The sequence below is a fragment of the Pseudophryne corroboree genome, chromosome 6 (genome assembly GCF_028390025.1).
Source record: "Pseudophryne corroboree isolate aPseCor3 chromosome 6, aPseCor3.hap2, whole genome shotgun sequence".
In the NCBI taxonomy this organism is placed as follows: Eukaryota; Metazoa; Chordata; class Amphibia; order Anura; family Myobatrachidae; genus Pseudophryne; species Pseudophryne corroboree.
Window position 1 is genome coordinate 261,587,941 of NC_086449.1, and position 18,095 is coordinate 261,606,035.

Below are 18,095 nucleotides of genomic sequence, written 5' to 3' on the forward strand. Positions count from 1 at the left end.
ATGTGATACAGTTGCCAGATTTTAATTTTGATGATTTGGTGATAGTGTAGGACCTGCATGAAGGTGGGGTACCTTGGAGCGGTATGCAGGCTTCCGTGCATTGGCCAATTCACTAACTAAACCCCCATTTATTAATTTATCCATAGATGATGTGAGGATAAGTGAGCTCATTTTGGTGAGTGCTGTACTTTTTGTTTCTATATTTTTGAGTAGGTGGCCATGGGCTACATGCACCCCACCCTATTAGTGGCGAGTGGGGACACTGCATCCCGCTTCTGGGGTGGCGAGTGCTGTGGTTTTCTGTTTGCTGGTAAATATATATATATATATATATATATATATATATATATATTGTGTGTGTGTGTGTGTGTGTGTATATATATATATATATATATATATATATATATATATATATATATATATATGTGTGTGTATGTGTGTATATATATATATATATATGTGTGTGTGTGTATATATATATATATATATATATATATATATATATATATATAATATTATACAAATTCTATTTATTTTTGTGTGTGTGTAATGCGAGTTGATGTATTGTAGAATGTCCATTATTTGTTCTTTCATACAATCACCTAATTTCTAAGCATTAATAGCAGCATCCAATGAACGCTAGCAAGGGACTGCTGGTGGGTGTTCCGCATATGTATTGGTGTTTTGTGTATGGATATGGCTTCACTTTCTTTAAATTGACAATAAGGTCATCCATGTGATGTTTTAAGCCCAGTAAAGAGACCCTTGCTGGTGGAGAGGATCATTGTGAAATGTTTGTGAGGACTTGCTCTCTTCTAGTTGTAATTATTTTAAGGATGTTATTAAATCTAAATCATATTATGTTATTTCTATGAATTGTGTTATTCTGTAATAGGCCCTACACACTGGCATATATCCCGCCGAGGTGCCTGACGGCCGATACGGGCGGCAGTCGCCCCCTGGCAGCGGGGGTGACTGGGGGAGTGAAGTTTCTTCACTTCCGCCGTCACCCGGCCCCATAGCCCTGCATGCTAAAATGGACGAGATTGTCCACATTGGCATGCATGTATAAACGACCCTGCACCAACGATGAACGAGCGTGGGGCCACGCATCATTCATCATTGGTGCAAAAACACTGAAAGATATGAACAATATGAACGAGATTGGTAACTGCTATTGGCCGGTGGAAATATATTTAATTCTGTTTTGGAAATATTACGTTTGATGTGGCGAGACGACATCCACGATGAAACGGCAGAGAGGCATTCCGAGACACGGCCCAACACAGATAGAGACAAATCAGGGGAGGCTGGGTAGATTTGAATATCATCTGCGTACAGATGATACTGAAATACGAAAGAGCGGTTTAGTTTCCCAAGAGATGAGGTATAGATTGAGAAAAGCAGAGGACCTAAGACTGAGCCCTGCGGTACTCCAACTGAAAGAGGTACCGAAGAGAAGGTGGGTGCAGAGAAACGGACACTGAAAGAGCGATTAGATAGGTACGATAGGAGCCAAGAGAGGGCCGTGTCCTGAAGACCAAGGGATTGCAGTGTTTGTATGAGAAAGGAGTGTTCAACGGTGTCACAAAAGCAGCTGAGTGATATAGAAGAATGAGAAGTGAGTAATGGCCTTTAGACTTCGCAGTGACTATATCATTCCCTTCTTTAGTCAGTACTGTCTCTGTGGAGTGTTGGGAGCGAAAGCCTGATTGATGTGGGTCCAATAAGTATGAGTTAAAGTGTGTGAGGCGAGTGTAGACAAGTTTCTCAAGTAGCTTGGAGAGACATGAAAGCTGAGAGAGAGAATGGTAGTTTGAGACAGAGTGTTAGGGTCAGAATTTTGTATTTTCAGAATGGGAGTAATCACTGCATGCTTGAACAGTGAAGGAAAGATACCAGTAGAGAGAGATTTCAAATGTTAAGGTTGGGCTTTACTTATTTGTGAGGGTATAGGATCAGGAGGAGAGGAAGTAGAGTAGCAGAATGAGAAGAGTGATACTTCATCTTTATTTGTGGGATCAAATGAAGAGAAAGTGCCAGAGTGTTCAGTTAGGGAATTGAGTAGGTCACTGGTTGAGGAAGGTCATACCATTTCATCTTGGATCTTATCAGTCTTGTCCTTGAAGTAGGAAGCAAGATCTTGCGCCTTGATGGTGGCTGGCGGGTTGGGTGAAGGAGTGTTGAGAAGTGATTTAAATGTATTAAAAAGTAATTTGTGGTTAGAGGCTTGAGCAGAGATGAGAGTTTGGAAATATGTATGTTTGGCAGTGTCCAGGGCATTATGATAAGAGTGGTAGAACGTTTTATATGTGAGGAAGTCACTTGGACTACGAGATTTACGCCACTAGCGTTCAACTTTGTGACAGGAACATGTCTAATGGAGCCTGGCAATTATTTACATACTCCTGTTCTCATGCTACTGTTCTACAACAGGGAAAGTGGTAATTTGAACAGGCATTAAAAGTGGGCAGATTGTGGTATGTTGCAATTGACATATTTTTTTCTGACAGATATGGGCAGCAGGTGCAGGAGCTGTTCACAATCCTCCCTTCGACTTGGTCTGGAAATCCCAAAAGTCCTGGGGAACAGGGGACGATGTAAAAGTTACACTTTTGGATACCACTGGGGAGGTGAGATTAAAATGACCAAGATGTGCAGTACCTGCTAATGCTCAGTTTTGACTGTTTTTACATTGATGTGACTTTTTATTAAAACACTTTAGTAATGTACATCAGGAAAGAAGAATATTATAACATAACATTCTTTACTTTCCCCAGCCCTTGCTTTGGGGGTAATTCAGACCTGCTCGCTAGCGTTTTTTGCAGTGCTGCGATCAGGTCAGAACTGCGCAAGCGTATGCACCGCAATGCGCAGACGCGTCGCACAGGTACAAGCTATTCGTACGGGCGATCGCAAGGAGATTGACGGGAAGAAGGGGTTTGTGGGTGGCAACTGACCATTTTCAGGAGTGGTTGAAAAAACGCAGGCGTATCCATGCGTTTGCAGGGAGGGTTCTTGACGTCAATTTAGGCACCGAACAGGCTGATGTGATCGCAGCGGCTGAGTAAGTCCTGAGCTGTGCAGAGACTGCACAAGATCTTTTCATACAGCTCTGCTACACATGCGATCCCACATTTGCAACGCGAAAATACACTCCCCCTGTGGGCGGCAACTATCTGTTCGCAGCAGTGCAAAAAAACCCTAGCGAGCGATCAGGTCTGAATTAGGCCCTTTGTCATCATGTGCTTGCACCTTTCAGGCATCTCTCCATAGTGATCAATGCACGGTAAATGTCCTTTCTCCTGTAGAGTCCACAAGATAACAGTGGGATATGATGGAGCGACAGCGAATTGGCACCAAACTATCAAAAGCTTTCAGGCCTCACAGGATGCAACGGGCCCATCCATATATCCCCGCCACTGGCTCAGGAAAATCCATTTTTTTGTTTGGTGTGGCAGGAGCCGGACCATGGTCAGAGGGCTGCTGTTTCACGAGCAGCCCAAGCTCTCCTGGTCGCCCCTCCCCCCGGTTCATGACCAGTTTCTCCCGCCATGAATGGTTTCCTCGCTTCCATCTCAGACGCTACCAGAGGGGACTCGGTCGCAGCATAGGCCGCTGCGTCAGTGTTCACTAAGCACTTCCACGGGAGATCTGGTCGCATCATAGGCGGCTGTGTGATCACTGCGTCTGTGTTCACTGAACGTTACCATAAAGACCGGTGCATCTGTGTTCACGGAGCGTCTGTACGCTATAGGTTCCTGGAGCGGCAGTGTACACTAGTAGCGTCTGGATCTACTCAGCATTTGCTAACGTATTGATCGATCACTGGAAGCGAGGTGAGTCTCCCTGTATCCCACTCTGAGTACGGGCTATACAGCACTAAATTTCTATCTACTTTGTCAAGTACGAATAGTTAAGTGTCTATTGCATATGAGTCTGTGTAAATTTACTGTGGTTTTCTTCGCATTGCGTCTGAATACGTTAGATCTGTTTATATAGGATTCAGTAAATGTTCGCCTACATACTTTAAAAAGTGTTTGTAGTTGATGATATGCTCATATGGCTAACATATAACGTGACTGACGATTGCTGACTTTAATATATATTTGTCAGTTGGTTTCTTCTGATCTTCAATGCTGGTGCATGGGTAGGGTCAGATTGATATCACTTTAGAAGGTTAAAGTGATTACAGTCACAAATTGTGTAGAACACTGTGAAAGTGCTGATTATTTATCATGTCTAAGAGCGGCAAAGGTGACGAAGGTACACTCACAGCAACACTCATATCATATTTGTCTTGCAAAACTGTATTATCCTCTCAGGGTCTGGTTCAGGATAGTTTATGTGCAAATTGTTTTGCTTTTCAGCAGAACACAAGGCAGATCCCTGTACAGCATCAGGTACAGATGGATCCACCTTGGACTATGTTTGCACAGACTTTGTCCAGTATAGCTGAATGGATAATTCCTACAGCTTCAGTACCAGGTATAGGGTACCCATACATGCAGCTCCCTACCTACGGTATATCATTTCCCCAAGCAGCTTCTCAAATGAAACAAGCTGATAAACCAATGGTAAATAAATCTCCACCTTCACAGGCTACACATGATGATTCATCGAATGATGAAAGCTCTATTTACTCATTCTGTCCTTAGAAGATTCAGCAGAGCCTGTGTTAAAAACCAAGGCACCTGTGTTTAAACGTCCCAAGACAGTTAAGACTGAGTTTCCAGGGTCAGACCAACTGACGGAAATTATGGAAGAGGCTTGGGCGACACCCAACAAAAAATATAGAATTCCCAAAAAATGGGACTCTAATTATCCTTTTCCAGCCAGGGACTGTTTAAAAAGGGAGGTAGCTCCTAAGATAGATACGCACATGATTCGATTAGTGCGAAAATCTATATTACCTTTGCCATCAACATCTTTAAATGATGTCACAGATAGGAGAGTGGATGGTTTTCTAAAAACTATATTTTCTCTGTCTGGAGCAGTCATAAGGCCAGCCATGGCTTCTGCTTGGATAGCAAAGGCAGTGGCTGCCTGGGCTGAGGCATTGGAAGGTGATTTTTCATCCGCTTTTAGAGAGCAAAAATCCTATATAGCCCATATTAAACAAGCAGCAGTATTCTTGGAAGAAGCTGCACTAGATATGGGTACTATTGCTTCTAGGGCATCAGCCTCAACGATAGCTGCTCACAGAGCAGTTTGGTTACATACTTGGAAAGCTGATTCCAAAACTTTCTTGGATTCTGAATCTTTGCCTTTTTTGGGAAATTTTCTGTTTGGTAAGAATTGACAGATATTCTGGAGTCCGAAGCAGACTCCAAGAAGGTCAAGTTTCCTTCCACATATAACCCCAAACCTAGGGGTTCGAACTTCTGGCCCTTTCGGTCTCAAGGAAAACCAAAGGGAAAAAATGATCGCAAACAGCCCCAATACAATCAGTTTGGTAAATCAAACAAGCATTGGGCTACCAGAGTGCCAGCTTCCAAACCAGATGATAAGCCATCAGCCTAATGGTGCAGGCCTCCACCTGGGGGATCCCAGGGTAGGGGGCCGGCTTCCTCAGTTTGCCCAGATTTGGCAACAGTCTACAACAGATGCCTGGGTGCAAGAAGCGGTATCTCTGGGTTATGTTTTCCCCTTCAAGAAGCATCCTCCTCAAAGGTTCTTCTGCACCAGCCTGTCTCAGGTAGAGACAAAGGCCAGGGCTTTGCAAGAAGCAGTTCAGAATTTGCTTCAGTCAGAAGTAGTCATTTCAGTACCCCCGGCACCACGGGGGCAGGGTTTTTACTCCAACCTATATTTGGTCCAGAAGCCAAATGGGTCATTTCGGCCCATTCTCATAGTAACATAGTATTTGAGGTTGAATAGAGGCAAATTGCCCATCGTGTTCAACCTGTTTTTAAGTTGTGATGATTCTACATACTTGCTGAATAATGTTTTATGACTAGTTAGCTACTATAACTCATGTTACCCCCGGATTAACCACGTTGATATTTTAAGTATTATAACCTTGGACAGCTTTTTCATTCAGAAATGTATCCATTCCTTTTTTAAATCCAATTACAGAGTCCGCCATTACCACCTTCCCTGGCAGGGAATTCCACATCCTGATTGCCCTAACAGTGAAGAACCCTTTCCTCCGTTGCGTTCGGAACTTTCTCTTCTCCAGTCGCAGCGAGTGCCCACGTGTCCTAAACTATGTTCATTTAATAAATAATTCCTCTGATGACTCTGTGATGTCCCTTTACATATTTGAAGATATTAATAATATCTCCTCTTAGGCGCCTCTTTTGTAGTGTATACATATTCAATCTAGTAAGTCTTCCTTATATTCCTTATTGTATATGTATTCCTTATTGTAAGTCCTTCTAGGCCTTTAATCAATTTAGTAGCTCGCCTTTGAACACTCTCGAGTTCACTGATGTGTTTTTTTTTATACAATGGTGCCCAAAACTGAACACACTATTCCACGTGCGGACGTACCAATGCCTTATACAGCGGCATGATTACATCAGAGTCCCTTGTCTCAATTCCCCTTTTTATGCACGCTAGCACCTTACTTGCCTTCTTTACTGCGTTTTGACATTGTGTACAGTTATTAAGCCTATTATCAATGAATACCCCCAAATCTTTTTCCAACTCTGTTTCCCCTAGGCGTTTCCCATTTAATATGTAGGATGCAAGTTTGTTTTTAGTCCCAAAATGCATAACCTTGCATTTGTCTGTATTGAACCTAATTTTCCATTTAGACGCCCAGAGTACTAGTTTAGATAGATCATTCTGCAAGGACTCCACATCCAATTATGAATTAATTACCTTTCTCAATCTCAAAATGCTAAAGAAATATATTTGGGTGCCGAAGTTCCACATGGAGACCTACGCTCCATAGTTTTGGCCATAGAGCCATGGGATTATATGGTATCCCTGGATATTTAGGATGCATACCTACATGTTTCTATAGCACTGTCCCATCCAGTGTTATCTCGGGTTTGCCATCCTTCACAGCATTTTCAGTTCCAGGCCCTACCCTTTGGGTTAGCCACAGCACCCATTGTTTTTACCAAAATCATGGTGGTTATGGCAGCTTATCTCCGCAAGCAGGGGATAAGAATTTTTCCATACCTCGATGACCTTTTAATCCTGGCACAGTCACAGGAATTGCTCCTGTTCCATCTCCAACAGACAGTAACATGTCTGCAGAGGCACGGGTGGCTCAAATACTAAATACTTGTCAGCGCTTTCTACATCCATTTTTGTTTTAGGCTCATAAATTGGGCAAAGTCGTCTCTAGTTCCGTCACAACGTATGACTCACTTGGGGGCTGTACTGGATTCAAATCTGCAGAAGGTAATTTTACCTCGGAACAAGATATCCAAGGTACAGTCAAACAGTATCCATTCACACCGCAATGTGAGTGATGGGTTTGATGGTGTCAACATTCGACATGGTGGAGTATGCGCAATTCCACTCGAGGCCTCTGCAGCGTCTGATTCTGGCCAAATGGAATGGAGTACATTAGACAATAAAGAAACAGACGATGGTACTTCCAGTAAAGGTAAGAAAGTCATTGCCTGGTGGCTACAGACATCCCATCTAGACAAGGGGAGACCCTTTTGGATATCAGATTGGGAGATCCTGACAACAGATGCCAGTCTTCGGGGCTGGGGAGCAGTGTCCGGAAAATTATGGTTCCAGGGACAATGGACCACAGAAGAAAGTTGCCTGCCAATAAACCTGTTAGAACTCTGGGCCGTATACATGGCACTGATTCAGGCAAAGGACACTCTTCAAGGAAAACCAGTCCAGATCCGCTCGGACAATGCTACGGCAGTAGCGTACCTCAACCATCAGGGAGGAATTCGCAGCCAAAAAGCAATGTAGGAGGTAAGTCACATTCTAAAGTGGGCAGAACTCCATCTCGCAGCCTTGTCCGCAGTATTCGTTCCGGGAGTCCTAAACTGGGAAGCGGACTTTCTCAGTCGACACACCATTCAGGCAAGCGAATGGGCTGTACACCCAGAGGTCTTTCAGACTCGAGTAGACAAGTGGAGATTGCCAGAGAGAGATCTCATGGCATCCCGTCTGAACAACAAAGTGCCCGCATATGGGTCAAGAACAAAGGATCCCAAAGCAATCTTTGTGGACGCCTTTTCAGTGAAATAGGACTTTCATCTGGCATATATGTTTCCCCCGATCACCCTGTTACCCAGGGTGGTAAGGAAAATAAAGCAAGCAAAGGGTGCCGTGATTCTAATAGCTCCAGCTTGGCCCAGAAGGCATTGGTACACGGATCTGCAGAGATTGTCAATGGATGCTTCAATTCTGCTCCCTCAACGTCCAGATCTACTAATGCAGGGTCCTTGTTATCACAGGCATCTGTATCGACCGTCTTTGACGGTGTGGCTCTTGAAACCTCTATCCTGAAGTAAAGAGGATTCTCACAACAGGTAATTCAAACAATGCTCAGAGCAAAGAAACCCTCCTCAGCTCGTATTTATCACAGAATATGGCAGGCCTATATTCATTGGTGCACTGAGAGAAGTATGGACCCGAAATCCTTCAGAGTTTCCATGGTCTTAGCTTTCCTTCAGGCAGGAATGGATTAAGGTTTGAAGGTGGCTTCCTTGAGAGTTCAAGTATCAGCATTTGACTGTATGGTTGAAAAAGAAAATTGCCAATTTACAGGATGTGCGTACGTTTTTCCAGGGAATGCTGCACATTCAACCTCCTTTTGTTCCTCCTACAGCATCTTGGGACTTAAGTCTAGTCCTCAAAGCTTTGCAAGTTGCTCAGTTTGAACCACTTAATAAAATGGATCTTAAATGGTTGACGGCTAAAGTTCACTTTCTACTGACTATGACATCAGCTAGAAGAGTGTCATATTTAGGAGCGCTGTCATGTCGTTCTCCTTTTCTGATTATTATTATTATTTTTTTTTTATCCAGATAAGGCAGTTCTTAGAACTAGGTCTGGGTATCTTCCTAAGGTGGTGTCTAAATTCCACCTTAATGAAAAAATTGGAGTCCCGACTTTTCAGGTGATAATTTCAATTATTATCTTCAAACATAAAGCTATACACTATTTCCGTGGAGCCGCTAGACCACGTGCACGTGCTACGCACTTTGTACGCTATTTGCGTACAGAGTCCCGCACGTGGTACGCACTTGGCGTACACACGCTGCGCTGAGTGTACGGAATACACACAGCGGGCGCACACAGTTGATAACCCTTAAACCTTGTTAATAAAACACTGTAAGAATATGCTTATACTCTAAACCTTAGTAGTCAAATACTGTAATGATGTAACGCTTAAAAACCTTAACAATGTGTATGCTGTTTGAGCGATTGAGACGCTAAGAGAGCCCTTTGCAGGAAAGTGAAAACACAACACCGGGTTTGGTTAAAACCACAGCAGCTCTAACACTGCCGTGGATTATTCAGAGAAAAAGGGGAAAACAGTACAAGTTATACACTACAAGCTAACACAGAAATCTAACATAATAACAGAGAATAAGACGAACAATGGCTACAGAGAATATACATACGTGGGGAATCTTTCGCAAGCGCAACCTGGATCCAGTCCTCGGCTATTCAGGTAGAAAGCCTTCAGAGTCTTGAGGCTGGCCAGGCAACAGTGGTCTTTATATACACAACATACATTCACAATACAATGGTACCTGTAATCTCATTGGACACAGGGATGTGTCTCTACATTACAGCAAAGGTCATAGGTGGATTTGAACAGGTGGGCTGTGTCTTTCCCCAACTGCTCTGGTGGGAGGTATCCTCAGGATTCCCGCCGCATGTGTAATTTACAGCAAATACAGTTAATGTTCATAATCTACTTCTGTACATAACTGTACGCAGGAGCGAGCGATCCTTTCCTAACTAACCTCGGAATGTTACCCTTAAAATACCCTACAGCTGGATACTAGACACCACCTTTCAACCTTTATCTGACCCTTCCTATCATGCAAAGTGGAATCTCTGTCCAGGAACAGTTTAAACTAATCATACTCGCTGACATGGTCTAGGGGAATATTAACTACAAAATGCACTATTTGGGTTAAATATGCTATGATCGAGTCGCACGCTACACTCACACAAACTCTGCCGTAAATACACATCTTATGCGCACGAGACGCTGTAGCGTCCCCTACGCAACTTGCGGGTATGTGTACGCACGGGGGAACAGGCGCACGAGCAGCGTGCATGTGCATGAGGGGTTAGTACATGGGATATGCATCATGATATTTTTCGACTTTGACACAGGTATCGGGACTTTTTGCGGGAGATACGTCTCTTGACGTGGTCTGGGCATTAAGGATCTACGTGGATCATACCAGTGCCATCAGAAAGACAGATTCTCTCTTCATTCTCTACGGATTTCACAAGAGAGGATGGCCTGCTACTAAACGGACGCTGGCAAGATGGTTTCGAATGACTATTTCAGAAGCATACTCTCAAGCTGATATCCCTGTTCTGGCTAATGTCTCTGCTCACTCTACTCGTAAGGTAGGTCCTTCATGGGCAGCACAACGTGGTGCTTCAGTAGAACAGATATATAAGGCAGCCACATGGTCTTACATTAACACATTCATTAGACATTATGCCTTGGATACTTTTGCCTCTCATAACGCTGAATTTGGGTGCAAGGTTCAGGAGCGTCCCCACCACTAAATTGCTTTGGGAAAACCCATTGTTATCCTGTGGATAACCTGTGGACCCTGCCGGAGAAATATACGTTATGGTAAGAACTTACCGTTGATAACGGTATTTCTCCTAAGTCCACAGGGATCCCACCCTGACGCACCTGATTTGAGGATCCTTCTACTCACTAACCTCTTCCTTCTTGTGTGGAAGGGTGTGCATGTGTGGTGTTCTCGCCTAATTAGGGCTCTACATGATGCTCCTGCGTAGTGCTTTGGAATACAACTGATTTGCCTGAGCCAGTGGGTGGGGATATATGGACGGCCCGTTGCATCCTGGGAGGCCTGAAAGCTTTTGATCGTTTGGTGCTAATCCGCTGTCGCTCCGTCATATCCCATTGTTATCCTGTGGACCTGTACCTGTTATCAACGGTAAGTTCTTACCATAATGTATTTCTCCATGCATCTGTAAAAAAGCGGCATACTGAAGAAGCACAAGAAGTCTGTGTGTGTGTGTAGCCTTAATAATATTGCCAGTTGATGATTTTTAAGATATAGGTAAATAAAGCACACAGTCTAGATACAGTCCCTTAGTCCACACTAATCCACACTATAATTTTCTCAAGAAGTGTTCCAACCAGAATGCAACTTGAAAAGCCACTGGGGAAACGGAACGGCACAGAGATCTGTCGATGGTCTGTAAAATACAGACAGCGGTTATATACAAGGCTGCAAGAATATGGTATTTGTGTTTTCTTTCTGCCCCATGTATCTTATGTCACTACTTTCCATAAGAACAGTATTGGTGGCACAGATTAGTGGCCATTACCTTGGACAAACCCAAAGATTAGTATATAAACATTAGTTTTTATGTGTCTCCCCCCCCCCAAATAAAATTTACATGCAGATAATAAGGGACAGAAGGTTGATAAATGAGAAGCATACCCTGGCTGAATAAGCCTTTCAGTTTATCTCCCACAACAGCAATGTTTTTCTGATATGTTTGGACCGGGTGTAGTATGGTATGGCGGCGGCCAGGTTCCCGGCGGCTAGCATACCGACAGCTGGGCGAACGCAAATGAGCCCCTTGCGGGCTCACCGCTCTCCATGCTGCGGGCACGGTGGCGCGCTACACTATTTATTCTCCCTCCAGGGGGGTCGTGGACCCCCAAGAGGGAGATAAGTTGTCGGTATACTGTGCGCCGGGATCCCAACAGCTGTCAAACTGAATACCACCCGTTTTGGAACCGCTGTCTTTCTTCCCCGAGCACTGTTTATTTTCAGTTGTGTATATTCTACATTCTATCTAATCAACTGGTTTCAGGAATGTGCTGAACGAACCTTGTTTAGAATAAGAAAAGATGAAGGTGAAACTGATGAGGAGTTACTTGATGAGGAATTATCTGAATTCCGTTCCAAGGTAAAATTTTGTCCCTTTGGCATAGTTCTCTGTAATGAAACAAAACACTCGACCATGTTTTTATGTGTTCTACAACTTGTCTTTGGTCATTCAGCCCAAAAGAAAGAAAAAGAAGTGTTGCCTAGTGTCCTGATAGAGCAGGCGCTGCAGGTGAGGCCGCTTTGGGCCGTTGTGTGCGCATGTTGCAGCTTAATGCATGTAACAAGCATGGCTGTGCTATAGAAGTGGGATGTGGTCAAGATCCCGCCAGACGGGATCCCGGCGGTTGGAATACAGACACCGGGATCCTGACCGGCACAATCCCGACATATTCTCCCTCTGTGGGTGTCCACGACACCCATAGATGGAGAATAAATTAGTGTGGCGAGCGCAGTGAGCCCGCAAGGGGCTTCGTTGCGCTCGCCCTTCTGTCGGGATTGTGCCGGTCGGTATCCCGATGTCGGTATTCCGACTGCCGGGATCTCGTCCGGCGGGATCTTGTACTGATTCCATAGAAGTAACTTCCATTACACGGAATGTACATGCATGAACTAATATGTGCTGTGACCCCCAAATTCTGTTTCAGGTCACTGTTCTGATTTGGCCTATTAGCATGTGACCGTCTTGCAGGCCAGAACCCTAAGGCTGGGTACACACTTAGCGATATGCACCTGATACATCATTCACATCTTCCAGTGTGTATTCACCATATCGTTAAGTATGTGCGCTCCCGCGGGTAATTAACGGTGTGCAATATCTTTCGTTTTTACCTTGCAATGTAAAGATATTGTACAAGACTGGATGTGGACATGTGCCGTCATCTAATATAGCAAACCATATCGTTCAGTGTGTATGAACAATATCATTCGTGGGGGGAAATCTTGCACAATGTCACATCTGATGTGCATCGGCATGTGTGTATCGCATACGATCTGGCTGATATCGGGCAGTTTGTTGCATTATTGTATAGTGTGTATGCATGATACAGGATACGATGCGTGCTCCCGCGGGTCGTAGACTGCATCGGACCTGCATGCAGGTCCAATGTGCGATATTGCTTACAAGGGCCATGCTGCCGAATGCAGCATAACCCCGCTCCTCCCATCCGTCGCAGCTGACATCGGCAAGTGCGGGACCCCCTTGCAGGCTATGTCGCATCGTGCAGATATCGCTCTGATGTGTACATAGCCTTAAGCTATGTACACCCTTGTACGATGTGCGCACATTGTGACATTGCCTGTGATGGTGTCCCAACATAAGCAAGTGCATACACCCTTGCGATGTCTGCTTCGTCTGGGTGGGGGGGGGGGGGGGGGGAAGCGGGGCCCTCGTAAGCAATATCGCACATCGGAGCTGTATGCAGGATCGACATGCGATGCTGCATACGACCCACGGAAGCACGCATCGTATCCTGTATCGTGCGTACACTATACAATATTGCAATGAACCGGCTGATTACATTCGGATTGTTTGTGATATTGCATGGTGTGTATGCACCCTTAGACTTTTCTGTGATTGCTTGGAATGCCCTGTAATCATTTGTGCTGGTTTATATGCTTATTGTGACTCCAATTCCATCTGGGTGTAATTGTTGTTCATCCAATTCACATACCTTAAATGGAATACTCTATATACAGGCAAATGCTTATTTATACCCCTTTCACACCGCCAATGCCGGATCCCACCCGGGAATTGGAAACTGGTCCTTCCTGGGTGGGATCCGGCATTGGACGCTGCTGCTGGCTTCCCCGACCCGCAATATGCCGGGCGGGTTGCCATAGCAGCGGAAGGCCGTACCGGCGCTGGGAGATGAGATCATCTCCGCGCCGCCTCTCACTGCTGTAGTGACCGGGTCCCGGGTCGCATTGACCCGGTAGCCCGTTTACGCTGCCATTGACCAGGTATTCAACCCGGGAATAACACTGCTTTATTTCCGGGTTAAATTGGCGTAATCAGGCGACCCGGGATTTCAGCTATTGCGCTTTCACACCGCACGCTGACCCGTGTCGACCCGGCAATATGCCGGGTCGATACCGGGTTATTTGTGCGGTGTGAAAGGGGTATTATAAACTTAATAGCTTATTTTAAACATTTTGTGTCAACACACAATTGCTAAATACACAAGTACAGTGCCTACATGATGCCTTGCAGCTAATTATTAATGAAGGAGTCATGCACTGCTAAAGCCATCCAGCTACTGAGTATTGAATATAGTCTGCATGGATAACATCCTTTGTGATGTAGCGTATACGGGCCATACACCAGCACAGCAATCCTCTTATGATCGGCGATCCGTTCAGGATTTGGGGACAGTAATCATGTTAAAAATACCCAACTTGCTGATCTTGATCCTTCTTTGGTCTGAATTGGTGAATAGAGGATTTCCAATGTTGTGATTCCCCAACTCCAGGGAATTGTGGCAGTCCATTAGATATAGGGGCCCCATAAGTGTCTCATGGTTTCTTTAAAACCTAGATATTAGTAAACCTTTTTCTAAAAATATTTAATGTAGTAAGTCTCAAATATTGGAGATGATTGTGTTTAAAGTTGTTACCGTACAGCAGCCATTTCTTCCACGTACATCAGATTTCCTGCCTACTGAAATGGAACGCCTGTTTCAGGTTATATTTTTTATTTATATCATGATATCCTTACTGTACAGTGCTAAATAATGTTAGCGCTTTAGAAATAAAGTATAATAATATTGGAGCCTATAAACCTTTCAGAAACTGTTGATAATGGTAGCTCTTCAGCATATTTACTAGTGTGTTTGTTGCTCCATTTTCTGTTACTATTTTACAATAATTGTTTTTAGAGACCATTTCCTTTTTTAATACTTTTTTTCCTTTTTTCAGAATGTGTCTGAAAAAATAAAGTATTATACAGAACTAGGGCTCTGCTTACACAGTGGGGCTGGGGTAGTGAACACATTACATATTTGAAAAGCATTCTGTGTGAAAGTCTAGACTTGATGGTCTGTCTCTGTTATAAAAGCACATTTTAGCTTTGACCCCCACCCTTTTTCTCTGACGTCCTAGTGGATGCTGGGAACTCCGTAAGGACCATGGGGAATAGCGGGCTCCGAAGGAGACTGGGCACTCTAAGAAAGAATTAGGACTACCTGGTGTGCACTGGCTCCTCCCTCTATGCCCCTCCTCCAGACCTCAGTTAGAATCTGTGCCCGGCTGAGCTGGATGCACACTAGGGGCTCTCCTGAGCTTCTAGAAAAGAAAGTATATTTAGGTTTTTTATTTTCAGTGAGATCTGCTGGCAACAGACTCACTGCTACGAGGGACTTAGGGGAGAGAAGCGAACCTACCTGCTTGCAGCTAGCTTGGGGTTCTAGGCTACTGGACACCATCAGCTCCAGAGGGATCGAACACAGGCCCAGCCTCGGTCGTCCGGTCCCGGAGCCGCGCCGCCGTCTCCCTTGCAGAGCCAGAAGCAAGAAGAACGTCCAGGAAATCGGCGGCTGAAGACTCCGGTCTTCATTAAGGTAGCGCACAGCACTGCAGCTGTGCGCCATTGCTCCCCATGCACACCTCACACTCCGGTCACTGCTGGGGGGGGGGCGCCCTGGGCTGCAATAAAATTACCTTACATTGGCAAAAATACACATAATATAGTCATTAAGACTATATATGTGTAAAATCCCCTGCCATATATCCATAAAAAAAGCGGGAGAAGCCCGCCGTGAAGGGGGCAGGGCTATCTCCCTCAGCACACTGGCGCCATTTCCTCTCACAGCTCCGCTGGAAGGACGCTCCCCAGGCTCTCCCCTGCAGTTTCCAGGCTCAATAGGGTAAAAACGAGAGGGGGGGCACTAAATTTAGGCGCAAATACTATATATATATATATATAGCTGCTATAGGGAAAATCACTCATCATAGTGTACATCCCTGTGATTTATAGCGCTGTGGTGTGTGCTGGCATACTCACTCTCTGTCTCCCCAAAGGACTTTGTGGGGTACTGTCCTCAGTCAGAGCATTCCCTGTGTATGTGCGGTGTGTCGGTACGGCTGTGTCGACATGTTTGATGAGGCTTATGTGGAGGCGGAGCAGGTGCCGATAAATGTGATGTCACCCCCTGCGGGGTCGACACCTGAGTGGATGGATATGTGGAAGGAATTACGTGACAGTGTCAACTCCTTACATAAGAGGTTTGATGACAAAGCAGATGTGGGACAGCCGACTTCTCAGTCCGTGCCTGCCCAGGCGTCTCAAAAGCCATCGGGGGCTCAAAAACGCCCGCTACCTCAGATGGCAGACACAGATGTCGACACGGATACTGACTCCAGTGTCGACGACGATGAGACTAGTGTACATTCCAATAGGGCCATCCGTTACATGATTACGGCAATGGAAAATGTGTTGCACATTTCTGACATTAACCCTGGTACCACAAAAAAGGGTATTATGTTTGGGGAGAAAAAGCAACCTGTGGTTTTTCCCTCTTCTGAAGAATTAAATGAAGTGTGTGATGAAGCGTGGGTTTCCCCCGATAAGAAACTGGTAATTTCCAAAAAGTTACTAAGGGCGTACCCTTTCCCGCCAGAGGATAGGATACGTTGGGAGACATCCCCTAGGGTGGATAAAGCACTCACACGCTTGTCAAAGAAGGTGGCACTACCGTCTCCGGATACGGCCGCCCTTACGGAGCCTGTGGATAGAAAGCAGGAGGCTATCCTGAAGTCTGTATATACACACTCCGGTATTATACTGAGACCGGCTATTGCTTCAGCATGGATGTGCAGTGCTGAAGCTGCGTGGTCAGATTCCCTGTCTGATAACATTGATACCCTTGACAGGGACACTATATTGCTAACTGTAGAGCATATTAAAGACGTAGTCTTATATATGAGAGATGCACAGAGGGATATTTGCCAACTGGCATCTAGAATAAATGCAATGTCCATTTCTGCCAGGAGAGTATTATGGACTCGGCAGTGGACAGGTGATGCAGATTCTAAAAGGCACATGGAGGTTTTGCCTCACAAGGGTGAGGAATTGTTTGGGGATGGTCTCTCGGACCTTGTTTCCACAGCGACGGCTGGGAAGTCGACATTTTTACCCCATGTTCCCTCACAGCCAAAGAAAGCACCGTATTATCAGGTACAGTCCTTTCGGCCCCAGAAAGGCAAGCGGGTTAGAGGCGCGTCCTTTCTGCCCAGAGGCAGAGGTAGGGGGAAAAAGCTGCACCAAACAGCAAGTTCCCAGGAACAAAAGTCCTCTCCCGCTTCCTCTAAGTCCACCGCATGACGCTGCGGCACCACAGGTGGAGCCAGGTGCGGTGGGGGCCCGTCTCCGGAACTTCAGCGACCAGTGGGTTCGCTCACGGGTGGATCCCTGGATTCTACAAGTGGTATCTCAGGGGTACCAGCTGGAATTCGAGACGTCTCCCCCTCGCCGTTTCCTCAAATCAGCCTTGCCAACTACTCCCCCAGACATGGAGGTGGTGCTGGAGGCGATTCACAAGCTGTACTCCCAGCAGGTGATAACCAAAGTACCCCTCCTTCAACAGGGACGGGGTTACTATTCTACAATGTTTGTGGCACCAAAACCGGACGGTTCGGTGAGACCCATTTTAAATTTGAAATCCTTGAACACTTATATAAGAAGGTTCAAGTTCAAAATGGAATCGCTCAGGGCGGTTATTGCAAGCCTGGACGAAGGGGATTACATGGTATCACTGGACATCAAGGATGCTTACCTGCATGTCCCCATTTACCCTCCTCACCAGGTGTACCTCAGATTTGTGGTACAGGACTGTCATTACCAATTCCAGACGTTGCCGTTTGGTCTGTCCACGGCACCGAGGGTATTTACCAAGGTAATGGCCGAAATGATGATACTCCTTCGAAAAAAGGGAGTTATAATTATCCCGTACTTGGACGATCTCCTTATAAAGGCGAGGTCCAGGGAACAGTTGTTGATCGGAGTAGCACTAGCTCGGGAAGTGCTACAACAGCACGGCTGGATCCTGAATATTCCAAAGTCGCAGCTGGTTCCTACAACGCGTCTACTGTTCCTGGGGA

The 18,095-nt window shown here is 45.3% G+C and overlaps 1 protein-coding gene across 3 annotated transcripts in view; it reads left to right on the forward strand.

Annotated features, from left to right (window-relative positions):
- The window catches only part of LOC134931984 (lamin-L(III)-like), a 123,348-nt gene that overhangs the window by 81,682 nt on the left and 23,571 nt on the right, over positions 1–18,095 (forward strand). For 2 of the 3 annotated variants that reach the window (XM_063925949.1, XM_063925947.1), the window contains exons 9-10: positions 2,514–2,633; positions 11,986–12,081. In XM_063925949.1, coding sequence (XP_063782019.1) covers positions 2,514–2,633; positions 11,986–12,081 — 216 coding nt within the window. Of the gene's footprint in view, positions 1–2,513; positions 2,634–11,985; positions 12,082–12,175; positions 12,232–18,095 lie in introns of all 3 variants that reach the window. The other variant, XM_063925948.1, reaches the window with a different exon arrangement.